Source organism: Ictalurus punctatus, chromosome 9, assembly GCF_001660625.3.
Source record: "Ictalurus punctatus breed USDA103 chromosome 9, Coco_2.0, whole genome shotgun sequence".
NCBI classification, from domain to species: domain Eukaryota; kingdom Metazoa; phylum Chordata; class Actinopteri; order Siluriformes; family Ictaluridae; genus Ictalurus; species Ictalurus punctatus.
The window spans coordinates 9,262,670-9,277,350 of NC_030424.2; the positions used below are offsets into that span (position 1 = coordinate 9,262,670).

At 42.1% G+C, this 14,681-nt stretch overlaps 1 protein-coding gene across 1 annotated transcript in view; it reads left to right on the top strand.

Annotated features, from left to right (window-relative positions):
- LOC108270491 (ryanodine receptor 3) overlaps nt 1-14,681 on the top strand; it is a 232,279-nt gene that overhangs the window by 169,133 nt on the left and 48,465 nt on the right. The window contains exons 49-54 of the mRNA XM_053682611.1: nt 78-168; nt 1,900-2,040; nt 2,270-2,433; nt 2,584-2,662; nt 3,847-3,936; nt 4,023-4,175. Of these exons, the coding sequence (XP_053538586.1) occupies nt 78-168; nt 1,900-2,040; nt 2,270-2,433; nt 2,584-2,662; nt 3,847-3,936; nt 4,023-4,175 (718 nt within the window). The remainder of the gene's footprint in view (nt 1-77; nt 169-1,899; nt 2,041-2,269; nt 2,434-2,583; nt 2,663-3,846; nt 3,937-4,022; nt 4,176-14,681) is intronic.

Below are 14,681 nucleotides of genomic sequence, written 5' to 3' on the forward strand. Positions count from 1 at the left end.
GAGCCTAGTGAAAACTGGAAACCTTTTAATGTTTCTGTTAAATAGTGATGTTGAGTTATCTGGTATCATATTTGCAGGTACTTGAGGCCATCTATGCTTCAACAGCTGCTGCGTCGATTAGTGTTTGACGTGCCTTTGCTTTCTGAATACTGTAAGATGCCTCTTAAGGTAAATACAGGTCATTATTTATGCATCCTTTTAGTTACTATAATACAATGTTGTCTCCTTTGCTATACTGCTGTTTCTCCATCTAGTATCTTTTATTACACATTTTACCTATCTCATTATGTCTTAGGCATGTCAAATTTAAATCGACTTTCGTTGGTGCATGCATAAACACAAAAGAGAGCATCTTTCGATCAACTATAAAATTAAAATCGGTCACTGAATGACAATACTTTTCATTGTATGTCACTGATATTTTACACTATGACCTGAATACAAAGACGAAAGGGAGGAAGCGATAGTGAGGGATGGTTAAACTACATATACAGTCATGTGAAAAAATAAATACACCCCATGGAAATTGTTGGCTTTTTTGACATATTTGGACAAGCAAACATTTGATCATCTTTGAAAGATTGCCTATTAATAAAGTTGATATACTTGAACAAAACCATAAGGAAATTTAGCTTTTCAATCATTTATTCAACAGAAATATCAATAGATGTGATATTCGTCTGTGGAAAAAGTGAGTACACCCTTGGCCTCAGAAGCTAGAATTGCCCCCTTTACTAGAAATAACTTCTTGTAGGCATTTATGCATAATTGTGTAGCTTGCTGGAATTTTTGACCACTCTTCCTTGCAAAATTCTTTCAATTGCAAGATGTTTTAGGGTTTTCTTGCATGTACTGCTTATTTCACATCCCCCACAACATTTCAATGGTATTCAAATCCAGGCTTTGACTAGGCCATTCCATAACTCTCCATTTCTTCATTATCCGGTTGAACTTTTGGTTCAGCTTCAACATTTGGAAAAATGACCTCACATTATCTTAAAGCACCCTCTGATATGATGCAGAATTCATAGTTAAATCAATGAATGCAAGTTCCTGAGGCAGTGAACTTGATCTTTGATTCGTCTGTCCAGAGCACATTATTCCAAAAGGCCTGGTCTTTGCCTATATGCTAGGGATATGGTTGCCTATGGCAAACTGTAGTTTTGCAAAGGTTTTTTCCTGGCAAGCTTCCCATGCAGGTCAAATTTGTGCAATCTCTTTCTGATTGTAGAAGCATGCACTTTGACACCAACAGTTGCAAGACTTACTAGCAGATCCTGTGATGAAATTTTGGGTTCTTGGAGACTTCTTTTTGCAGCAAACGCTCTGTCCTTGGGAAAAATTTGCTGGGACAGCCAGTCTTGGACAAATTGGCAGTCGTTTGAAATTTGTGCCATTTGTAGATTATTTTGCTTGCACTAGAATGAATGATGTATTTCAAATAACTTGGATATCTATTTAAATCCCTTCTCAGAGTCATAGGCATCCACAATTTTTTTCTGAAGGCCTTACAGAACTCTTTAGATCTTGGCATGATGACACTGCATACCTTATTAGCAAAGGGAACACCAGACACTAGATGTGAGAGGTATAAATAAGAGACTCCACCTGCACTCCCTAAGCAGGTTCTGATCACTGGCATCTAATCTTGAACACCTGATTCAAATTTTATTGTGTACTTATTTTTTCAAATGACTGTAGCTCTGTTACAGTGATGAGAAATTGCGGAATAAGTAAATATTTTTTTAAACCAAGTAATTATTTTAGTGTGCTAAATATCCAAATAATCCAGCCAAAATATATAGTACCTGTTTGGATGTTTAGTTCCTATTGTCCTGCTACACAAATAGACAGTATCTTGGTAGAGCACTTCTTAATGCTACTCTGTTCTGTCCACAGCTGTTGACTAACCATTATGACCAGAACTGGAAGTATTACTGTCTGCCTTCTGGTTGGGGCAGCTATGGCATGGCCTCTGAGGAGGAATTACTCCTCACCAAGAAGATATTTTGGGGCATCTTTGATTCACTCTCTCAAAAAGTAAGACTCCAGTATGCATCTGATTTCACTGGTGTATTCCTGCCTCACACCCAGTGTTCACACGATACAATCCGGATCAACTGTGATCATGACAAATAAATTAATTAATAAGTGTATCTCTTTTATACAATTTTTAAAAACGTTATAGATACGTGTGTGTGTGTGTGTGTGTGTGTGTGTGTGTGTGTGTGTGTGTGTGTGTGTGTGTGTGTGTGTGTGTGTGTTGTAGAAGTATGAGCAGGAGCTGTTTAAGATGGCCATGCCATGTCTGAGTGCTATAGCTGGAGCTTTGCCTCCGGATTATGTTGACTCTTCTCTCAGCACAACGCTGGAGAAGCCGGTCTTTTTGGATGTGCAGGGCAACTTTGACCCCAGACCCATCAGCACAACAAAGTAAGCAAGAGAGAAGAAGTGCATGCGTGTGTGTGTGTGTGTGTGTGTGTGTGTGTGCGTGTGTGTGTGCTTTCAAAAAAAAAAAAAACTGCAACAATGTATTATTATCATCAGTCTATTAGTAAATATTTTGTTCAATCATTTTTATAGCATCTCCCTCCCAGAGAAGCTGGAATACATAACTCACAAATACGCGGAACATTCTCATGATAAATGGTCCACTGAGAAGGTAGGATTATGGTTTTACTGACGATTATTACTTTTGAATCCTCAGGGCCTTGATTGCTCTGAAATCAGGCATGAAATACTCCATCTTGATTTATCTTCTTCAGTGGTGACAGTTCAGTGACAAGTCTGAGGGTGTAATCAGTGTTTAATTTGTGAAACATGAGGTACTGGGACACTGAAGGAAAGTTAATCCAGAAAGTAGAGAGGGAGGGGGAAAATGTCCTGGAATGTAAAGACACAACAGTGCACCAAGGCTGTAATGTTAATGTCACCGTAATGTTATAGTGATATGGAAGGACTGGAGGTGCTGCACATTTATGGTGTGTTAAGCTTCAAAATATGATCCCACGGCCCAGAACACTGCGTATTGTAAACAAATAAGTACATTATGCCATTCTTCTAATCTTTCTTCTAAAAAAGACTTTCTTAGCTTGAGTAAGCTAATTTGAACTTGGCAGGACAGTTGTTATGATTAGGATTTTGGTGAGAATAATAATAATAATAATAATAATAATAATTTTATTATTATTATTATTATTATTATTATTATTATTGTTATTATTATTATTATTATTATTATTATTATTATTGTTGTTATTATTATTATTACTATTATTATTATTATTTATTAATTAGTTATTTAGTTACTTATTATACCTGCAGTGGAGCCACATAAATTGTTTCTGTAAAGTGTCATCATATTTATTTATATTTTTATTATAAAATATTTAGTATTACCTGTAATATTTTAGATGCAATAGAATGTTTAAGAATAGATCTCACAGCTCTTATTATGACTTTTGCAATTGCATAAATTAGCTTGCATGTTTTTTGTTGGGTTTTTTTGTTAAATGAAGTTCCAATACTTTAGCACATTGCCAAACTGTCAGTATCATTAATAGAGCACATATTTTTAAGGGAGTTTAGGGATTCAGGCTGAATTGACTCCATACTTGAAAAAAATGTAACAGTTCAAATGAGTGGCGAACTCCTTCATGATTATACCACAGTCATAGTTGCCTTGATTTCTTCTGCAAGACCTTTCAAATTATCTTGCAGACTGAAACACCATCATAATCTACTCTTCAGACTTATCTTATGCATATCTTGTATATATTGTTTGTTTGATTGTTTGTAGCTAGAAGCCCTTTATTTGGCCGTCCTTAACAATCATATCAATTTCAGGTTGTTTTAGGCTGGAAGTATGGGGATAGCATCGATGAGAAAGCAAAAACACACCCCATGCTGAGATCCTACAAATCACTCACAGAGAAGGTAGAAGGTTAAAGTGCATTGTCTTGGAAGATGCAGCACCTTTTGTATTTGCATTGATTTGTGTGTATGCATTATCAATATCCCAGGAAAAGGAGGTTTACCGTTTCCCAGTGAAGGAGTCTTTGAAGAGTATGCTAGCCATGGGCTGGAACATTGACAGGACCAAAGAGGGAGAGGCCATGTTTCAGCAAAGAGAGAACGAGAAGATGCGCAAAATTTCCCAAGCATCTCAGGCAAATGTTTCATCTTCATGATTAGCATGCTTATTAGCATATAATTTTGTGACTTCCCTTGTGGGTATTATGAGTACTGACCATGGTCCAGATGCAGAGTATTGAACAAGTCTAACAGGAAAAATATTTGCATGCAACTTGTTTGCAGCAACTTCCTTAAGTTGAATAATAGTACTCTGTCACAAGCATACATAACAATCTATCAAACTTTATAATAAATAAAATAACTAATTATAATAAACAGTTTACCTTTTTAAACATATTGAGCGTACCCCACTCCATGTGTAAAGTTTATGCTTTTGGCAACATATGATAAGACTTGCCAGGCTCAGGAAACATCTCCTCCTGTCTGTAAACACAGTTGGTCTTACAAGTCACAGGGTAACATGGTATGCAACACAGTTATTTTCAAAACGTGGAATGTCTCAGTATACTTAACCTAACAAATTTACAGCCTATAAACGATCCCCATTTTGAAAATACCTTTATTACTGTATGCCGTTACCACTTGACAAGCAAGCCTGATTTTGCAGATAGGAGGAGTTGCCTGGCAAGTCTAATCATATGTTGTGAAATGCACAGTACTTATGCATGAAGTGGGCTATGCTCAATATAATTTAAAATTCCTAAGCCCAGGAAAAATTACATATTGATCTTATTCCAATAGCATAGTGGTAGAGGTGGGCAATAGCATAGTGGTAGAGGTTAAATTGCGTTGATGCACAACATGACATGCATAGCATTCGAGTGAAAGTGTGATAGGTTGCTATGAAATGTACTTCAAATTCAAAATCAAAATTGTCACACACAGACAACCATACAACAACAATATGACATGTAGTAACATGCTTTTTACGACTGTCCATGACATAAAATAGAATTTACATAGACTAGAATTTACAGTTGTTTTGTGCAATATGATGCTATGCAACATTAAGCTACAGTGCCCTCCACTAATATTGGCATGCTTGGTAAATATGGGCAAACTGTCTTTATTGTTTAACCTTTTGATCTTTTGTTATTTTTATTTTTTAAATCACTAAGATATCAAATATAATATCAAAGATTTGCAAACGAAACACAGGTTTATCCAAAAAATATATATATCTTTGTTAAATATAGGTGTGCAACAATTATTGGCACCCTTTTAGTCAATACTTTGTGCTTCCTCTCTTTGCCCAGATAACAGTTCTGTGTCTTCTCGTATAATGCTTGATGAGGATGGAGAATACATGGCAAGGGATCTAAGACCATTCGTCTATACAGAATCTCTCCAGATCCTTCAAATTTCGAGATCCACACTAGTGGACTCTCCTCTTCAGTTCCCCCCACAGGATTTCTATGGGTTTCAATCAGGGGACTGGGATGGCCATGGCAGGACCTTGATTTTGTAATCAATAAACCATTTTTGTGCTGATTCTGACATATGTTTTGGATCATTGTCCTGCTAGAAGATCCAACCATGTCCCATTTTAAGCTTTCTAGCAGAGGCAGTCAGGTTTTCATTTCATCTGTTGATATTTGATAGAGTCCATAATGCCATGTATCGTAACAAAATGTCCAGGTTCTCTGGCAGAAAAATGCCTGGGTTACCCTGTTCCCTGAGAAGGGAACGGGATGTTGCAAGAGCGTCACGCTGTGAGAAGTGCCCTCGTGTGACCAGTATCTGAAGTCTTTGTGAAATCACAGCTATTTATAGGCTTTCTGTGGTCAGGTGATGTGGCATTTTGATACCTTGCGTGATTATAAAACGGCCTTTAAACCACATTATCAGCCTCTGAAGTGAAGATGTGATTCACAGGCATGCCCCAGTATGACAAAGCTACGCAAGGTCTCATTCCCTTTCAAAGGGAGCTTTGCATAACCCAGACATTCCCTTTCAAAGGGAACTCAACGTTGTGTGAGCTTCACACACTGGGAACGAGTATACCCTCTCCGTCATATTGAGGTTATGGCCTGTTCAAAGGGTCCAAGTCTGAGGGTCCCTGCAAGACCCTCGAGCCTGGGTGATAAATCAACCCTCTGGCCAATAAAGTGCCACTAGCAACAGATGTAGATGGTCTTGGCGAACTTAAGGGAGCAGAACGACGGGAGGAAAGAAGTACAGATGTGCCCTCAGCCACCTGTGTGTGGACACCATGGCGTCCAGCCCCAGTGGTGCTGGAGGAGTGAGGGCGAACTACAGTGGGCATTATGTTGTCTCCTCTGAGGCAAATACATCGACTTCCCCTTGGCCAAACCTCTGCCATACGGACTCCACCATTTGTGAGTGGAGCCTCCAATATCCGGGCTTCAGCTCCTGCTTCAACAGGATGTCCACTCCCTCACTGACAAAAACTTTCCCTCCACCCAGAGAAGTAGTAGTTGTGCCTGCCTGAACATGGGGTATGAACGTAACCCTCCCTTGTGGTTGATATATGAGACCACCGCTGTATTGTCTGTCATAACTAACACATGGTGACCTCTCAACTGAGGAAGAAATAATTTCAGTGCTAGGAATACAGCCTGCATTTCTAGGCGACTTATATGCCACTCTAGATGAGGATCGCTCCAAAGACCATGAGCTGGACAGCTGTGTAAGACCGCACCCCAGCCCAAATTCTCAGAGCATATACGCAGTGCAACATGACACTGATTATTCGTTGAGGTTTCGTCCTCTGATGTAACCCCTGACTTTGACCACAGAAATAGTCTTGTGCAATAGGCCCAATGGTATGACATTGGCTTCTGCTGCCATAAGCCTCAACAGTCCCTTGTCGAGACTGGAGGGGATATCCAGACCCAGCTTTATCTTGCTCAATGTTGATAGGATTGGGCCTACACGTGTTGGGGATAAATAGACCCTCATTGTAGTGGAATCCCATATAATGGCTGTAAAAACCTCCCTCCCTCATATGAAGGGGTACATGTTCTTTGGCCCCTTTGTCCAAGAGGGATCTTACTTCCTGTGCTAACTTTGGGCTCTGCTCTGTGTTGACTACTGTGGTGAACACACCCCTGAACTGGGGGGTCAAGCTCTGAACTGTAGACACATTTGCCAGTAGTTTCCACGCTGCTACATGGTCTTTTAGTGATGTTAACTGTTACATATTCTGTCAGAGGGAAAGCATCAGATTTCCATTGCCCTGTGACAGCTCGCTGACTAGTAGGGACTGAAAACTTGGGACAGTAATGGCTAGGGGGCCCCTACAGTAATACTGGGGGCTAAGTGCCCTAACAACCTCATGTCCCCTGATACTTCCCTCTGTGGCCCATGAGGACCGCTACTTCTTTGCCTGCTTGGCATTAATGATCATTCTTAGATTGGGCCTACTTGCAGGCTGTAACTCTGGCCGCCTGCTCCCCCTGGCTTTCCATGAGGGGAGGCAGACCACCATACTCACCTCTCTGCCTCCCTCACACTAATGCTGGCCAACTCGACACAAAGGGGAAGGAACTGGCTGAACACCACTGTTTGCTGTTTCACCTTGTGAAACCTGTTGGCAATGGCGTTAACCCTGCCACTGAAGAGGCCCGAAGGTTAAACCTGTTGGCAATGGCGTTAACCCCGCCCGAAGGTTAAACAGGGCAGCAGGGAGACCCTATCATTTTCCCCCATTCCTGAAAGTCTGTGCCATAGGTGCCTTTCCGCTGTGACCAAGCTAACCATTGAACGGACAATATGATAGGCCGTTTGCTTGGTCACCCGAAGAGACAAATCCGTGGCCTGGGGCCCAATTCCCTCTCCACTGTCGAGCTCATTCAACAGTCTGTAACACTGCCTTTGTATGCAGTGACCCATAAGCGAGAACTGCTGCTGCGTAGGCTTTGCCAACCGACGCCGAGGTGGCCTTAAATGGCTCAGATAGCAAAGCCAAACCCCCTAAATTCCCTGCCATCAATGGAAAGAGGTAGTTTGCAAGTGCCTCCTCTACCTTTGGCATTGCCAAATACCTGTACTGTTCATTCCCCATGATGACAGAATAATCGGACATCATGGGACATTATAAATACGGCTGGTGTATGGTTTTCATCATGCACATATTTCATCATGCACTTCTGGAAAAAGGGGAGTTTTCTGCATTGTGAGTGAGTTTTTAATTTCACTGGGGTGAAAGCGCTCGTCCAGCCAACTAAGACCCACTTCCTCTGCCCTGAGCCAGTCTAAATTAAACTTTTCTACAGCCCTAGTGATCACTTCAAGCAGCTCTTTATATGATTGAGAGCTGTTCTGCACTGGCACCCCATTCTGACTCCTCAGAGTCATATGTGAGCTCCAAAACCCGGAAGCATAGAGCCAGATCTGGAGGACAGCGCAAGAGATAGAGTATGCTTGTCTCTGGTTCCAACTCCAGATCCATGCGGGATCCCTGGACCCCGAGGCATCAAAATCCAGCTCCCTTCAGCTGAGAACAGAGCGAGCCGAGAGCAGAACTGCCTAATTGTGAAGCCGTCACAACGCTGCACAATGCGTGCAGTCAGCCCCCAAACACTTGTATGTATGTATGTATGTATGTGTGTGTGTGTGTGTATGTGTGTGTGTGTGTGTGTGTGTGTGTGTATGTATATATATATATATATATATATATATATATATATATATATATATATATATATATATATATATATATATATATATATATCTGAAAAATAGAGAGGAAGTGAAGAGTTTTTATGAGCGTTCACACAGACAACTGACATTCAGTCTTTCGCTAAAGGTTGATGACCTAGTTTACAGGTTCCGTTTTATAATCATGTGACGTACAAATTGCTACATCACCTGACCACGGCAAGCCATGATTATACGCAGACTTCAGATACTGGTCACGCGTGAGGGCGCTTCCCACAGCGTGAAGCTCATGCAACTTTGAGTTCCCATTGAAAGGGAACAACCCTAAAATATTAAAGAGCCACCACCATATTTAACTGTGGGCATGAGGTACTTTTGCATACAGTGAGGGAAATAAGTATTTGATCCCCTGCTGATTTTGTACGTTTGCCCACTGACAAAGAAATGATCAGTCTATAATTTTAATGGTAGATTTATTTGAACAGTGAGAGACAGAATAACAACAAGAAAATCCAGAAAAACGCATGTCAAAAATGTTATGAATTGATTTGCATTTTAATGAGGGAAATATGTATTTGACCCCTCTGCAAAACATGACTTAGTACTTGGTGGAAAAACCCTTGTTGGCAATCACAGAGGTCAGACGTTTCTTGTAGTTGGCCACCAGGTTTGCACACATCTCAGGAGGGATTTTGTCCCACTCCTCTTTGCAGATCTTCTCCAAATCATTAAGGTTTCGAGGCTGACGTTTGGCAACTCGAACCTTCAGCTCCCTCCACAGATTTTCTATGGGATTTAGGTCTGGATACTGGCTAGGCCACTCCAGGACCTTAATGTGCTTCTTCTTGAGCCACTCCTTTGTTGCCTTGGCCGTGTGTTTTGGGTCATTGTCATGCTGGAATACCCATCCACGACCCATTTTCAATGCCCTGTCTGAGGAAAGGAGGTTCTCACCCAAGATTTGACGGTACATGGCCCCGTCCATCGTCCCTTTGATGCGGTGAAGTTGTCCTGTCCCCTTAGCAGAAAAACACCCCCAAAGCATAATGTTTCCACCTCCATGTTTGACGGTGGGGATGGTGTTCTTGGGGTCATAGGCAGCATTCCTCCTCCTCCAAACACGGCGAGTTGAGTTGATGCCAAAGAGCTCAATTTTGGTCTCATCTGACCTCAACACTTTCACCCAGTTGTCCTCTGAATCATTCAGATGTTCATTGGCAAACTTCAGACGGGCATGTATATGTGCTTTCTTGAGCAGCGGACCTTGCGCGCGCTGCAGGATTTCAGTCCTTCACGGCGTAGTGTGTTACCAATTGTTTTCTTGGTGACTATGGTCCCAGCTGCCTTGAGATCATTGACAAGATCCTCCTGTGTAGTTCTGGGCTGATTCCTCACTGTTCTCATGATCAATGCAACTCCACGAGGTGAGATCTTGCATGGAGCCCCAGGCCGAGGGAGATTGACAGTTCTTTTGTGCTTCTTCCATTTGCGAATAATCGCACCAACTGTTGTCCCCTTCTCACCAAGCTGCTTGGCAATGGTCTTGTAGCCCATTCCAGACTTGTGTAGGTCTACAATCTTGTCCCTGACATCCTTGGAGAGCTCTTTGGTCTTGGCCATGGTGGAGAGTTTGGAATCTGATTGATTGATTGCTTCTGTGGACAGGTGTCTTTTATACAGGTAACAAACTGATATTAGGAGCACTCCCTTTAAGAGTTTGCTCCTAATCTCAGCTCATTACCTGTATAAAGGACACCTGGGAGCCAGAAATCTTTCTGATTGAGAGGGGGTCAAATACTTTTTTCCCTCATTAAAATGCAAATTAATTTATAAAATTTTTGACATGCGTTTTTCTGGATTTTTTTGTTGTTATTCTGTCTCTCACTGTTCAAATAAATCTACCATTAACATTATAGACTGATCATTTCTTTGTCAGTGGGTACAAAATCAGCAGGGGATCAAATACTTTTTTCCCTCACTGTATGGCTACCTCTCTGTGTGCGCCACACAAGAAACGCCACAAGAAACGCCAAATACTTTTTTCCCTCACTGTATATATATGTGTATATATATATATATATATATATATATATATATATATATATATATATATATATATATATATATATCAATGGGAATATATTTCAAATATATTTTTCTCATATGAGTTCATGGGGCGCACACCGTTGCTGCGGCTCACGGCTCTCCTTTCCAGTGCTCTTTTTCATTGTTTTTGTATTATTTCTTTATTATTTGTTTGAGCATTATCGATTCCACGAACATCCGCTATACAAGTCAGAACCTTATGGATATTGGGGATCAACACCGCATACCTATTACGAGAATGTTTCATCACACGCACAACATCCCAGACGACATAGCGAGATTGCCGGGCTCTCCGTGGATTGTTGTCGGGTCCAGAAGGCGGCGCAGACGGCGGAGGGAGAGGAAGCAAAAGCGGGGATGCAGGTCCGGTATTATGCTAAGGCCAAGAAAACAACCACACAAGCCACCTTTACCGAGCCTGTTTCTCTCCAATGCCAGATCCCTAGTGAATAAAATCGACAACTTGGAATTACAACTAGCTGGAAATCGCTATGTTCGCGACTGCTGTGTTTTGATTATTACTGAAACCTGGCTTCATCCGAGGATACCCGATGCTAGCATGCAGCTAGCAGGTCGTACTATGCTTCGCTGGGACAGGACTGAGGACTCCGGTAAGAGCAGAGGGGGGGGGCTCTGTATGTATGTGCATGAGAATTGGTGTAACAACGGAACAATGATAGACAAACATTGTTCCCCTGACCTCGAGTACATGTCCGTAAGATGTCGGCCCTTTTTTCTACCGAGAGAGCTTACAGTGGTGATTATCACGGCTGTGTATATTCCACCTGATGCCAATGTGAACACGGCGCTCTCTCTCCTGTTGAACACCATAAACGAGCAGCAGAGGGCTTACCCAGACGGTGTTCACATAATTGCAGGAGACTTTAATAAGGCGAACTTGAAGACTGTACTCCCGAAATTCTATCAACATGTTAAGTGTTTTACTAGAGGGGCGAACACTTTGGATCATGTTTACTCCAACATCAAGCACGCGTATAGAGCCATACCTCTCCCCCACCTCGGCCAATCAGACCATCTCTCCCTCCTGCTCTCCCCTGCCTACACCCCCCTCAGACGCAGTGTCACGACCACTATAAAGACTGTTACCACCTGGCCTGATGATGCATTCTGCAAACTACAGGACTGCTTCGAACAGACAGACTGGGATTTGTTTGAACATCAAGAGCTAGAAACATTAACAGGAACGGTACTGGACTACATCAAGTTCTGTATCGGAAATGTGACTGTGGAAAAAAACATCCGGGTTTTCCAAAACCAGAAACCATGGATGACCAAACAGGTCTGCACACTACTCAAAGCCCGCGACGCTGCCTTCAGGTCTGGTAATAGAGCTCTGTACAGAGCTGCCCGTGCCAACCTGAAAGGCGGTATTAAGGAAGCTAAGGCGGCCTATAAGAGGAGCATAGAGTCCCACCTGTCCAGCAAAAATAAACGGGAGGTGTGGCAGGGTATACAGAACATCACAAACTACAGAGGCCGTGAGGCGACAACCGGAGTCCTGAGTGCGATTCTGGCAGAAGAGCTAAATTGCTTCTTCGCTCGCTTTGAAACATCACAACAACAGCACTCATCTGCTCCAGCCCCACCTCCACCCTCATCTGGCCCCCGTACCAGTCCAGCCCTGCCTCCATCCCCTTCTGGTTCCTGCACCACTCTACTTACTGTGAGGGAACACGATGTTAGACGGATGTTTCTGGCAGTGAACCCCAGGAAGGCTGCTGGCCCAGACGGTGTACCTGGTAACGTGCTCAGATCATGTGCCCACCAGCTTGCCCACATCTTTACCAGAATTTTCAATCTCTCCCTGGCCCAAGCAGTCATCCCGTCCTGCCTAAAATCAGCCACAATCATTCCAGTGCCAAAGAAATCGCCCACCACTAGCCTGAATGATTATCGTCCTGTAGCCCTCACTCCAGTTATCATGAAGTGCTTTGAGAGATTGGTTCTTCAGCACATCAAGGACTACCTCCCCCCAGATTTCGATCCTTTTCAATTTGCTTATCGTGCAAACAGATCCACAGAGGATGCTATTGCCGTAGCTGTCCACTACGTGTTGAGACATCTTGAGCAGCAACAGAGCTACGTACGGATGCTTTTTGTGGATTACAGTTCGGCTTTTAATACAATAATTCCGGACATTCTCGTCACCAAATTGGTCACCCTTGGTCTCCCCCGCCTCACGTGTGCCTGGATAAAGGACTTTCTGACCAACCGGTTCCAGACAGTGAGACTCGGGCCCCACCTCTCCTCCACTCGCACGTTGAGCACAGGTTCTCCACAGGGCTGTGTGTTGAGCCCCCTCCTGTACTGTCTCTACACATATGACTGTAGACCAGTCTACAACAATAATATTATTATCAAGTTTGCTGACGACACCACAGTGGTCGGACTTATCTCAAAAGGAGAGGAGGCAGCCTACAGAGAGGAAGTCCTAAACTTGGCAGCCTGGTGTTCAAAGAACAACCTGACTCTAAACACCAAGAAAACCAAGGAACTTATTGTAGACTTCAGAAAACACAACACGGAGCTGGCCCCCCTCTTCATCAATGGGGAGTGTGTAGAGAAGGTCCACACCGTCCGGTTTCTTGGCGTCCTTATCTCTGCTAACATCTCCTGGACGGACAACATCACAGCGGTCATCAAGAAGGCTCAAACGCGGCTACACTTCCTGAGGGTTCTCAGGAAGTACAATCTGGACTCCAATCTGCTGCTGATCTTCTACCGCTCGTCCGTCGAGAGCTTGCTGACATACTGTATCACGGTGTGGTATGGTAGCTGCACCGCAGCAGACAGGGAGAGGCTTCAGAGGGTAGTAAGAGCAGCACAGAAGATCATTGGCTGCCCTCTCCCCTCCCTGATGGATATTTATACTTCCCATTGCCTCAGCAGAGGAAAAACTATCATTAAGGACAGTTCTCACCCTGGCTTTGATCTGTTCAATCTGTTGCCCTCAGGGAGACGTTACAGGTGCATCAAAACAAGGACTAGCAGATTTAAGAATAGTTTCTTCCCAAAAGCTATTACCATGATAAACAAACACATGTACTGAGTCCACAGCATATGTATATATTGTCTCAAACTGTGCATTTCATAGTACCTCCGCCATCCACCCTAATATCTATCTATCGTGCATATATCTTGCATATATTGTATATCTTGTTTATTTATTTTGTTTATTTATCTTATTTATTTATCTGTGTATTATCTGTTTATTCTTCTTGTGTATTGAATGTATATGTTTGCACGGAACAAAAAGGAGTGGCTCTTAATTTCATTGTATATGTGTATAGTGACAATAAAAGGCATTCATTCATTCATTCATGGGGTACCAATAATTGTTACACACTTATATTTAAGAAATATAATATATATTTTTAATAAACCTGTGTTGTGTTTTCAATTGTTTGAAATCCATGAGAGCAGAGTATTTTTGTGATTTTTTTTTAAACAAAATGTTAAACAATAAAGACAATTTTCCACAGCTTTCTTGCTCATATTTACCATCTGTGCCAGTTTTATTGGAGGACACTGTAGTTGTTTAAGATAGTTCTATTGAAGAAATTGCCCACATATATAATAAATATTGATAAATACTGGATAATGCAGGATAAAGTGGTTACTGAAGATGAATGAATAGAAGATGTATTAAAGGAATGTAAGTGGTGTGGGTGTTGTGTCGCAAATACAACTTTAGTCCTTGGTGTTGTAACGTTGAGGATGCTGGATGGCATCTGGGAAGAAGCTCCTCCTCATTGTCTCTGTGTTGGCCTTCAGTGAGCGGAAGCGCTTCCCTGACCGCAATAGAGAGAAGAGTCCATTGTATGGATTGTCCATTG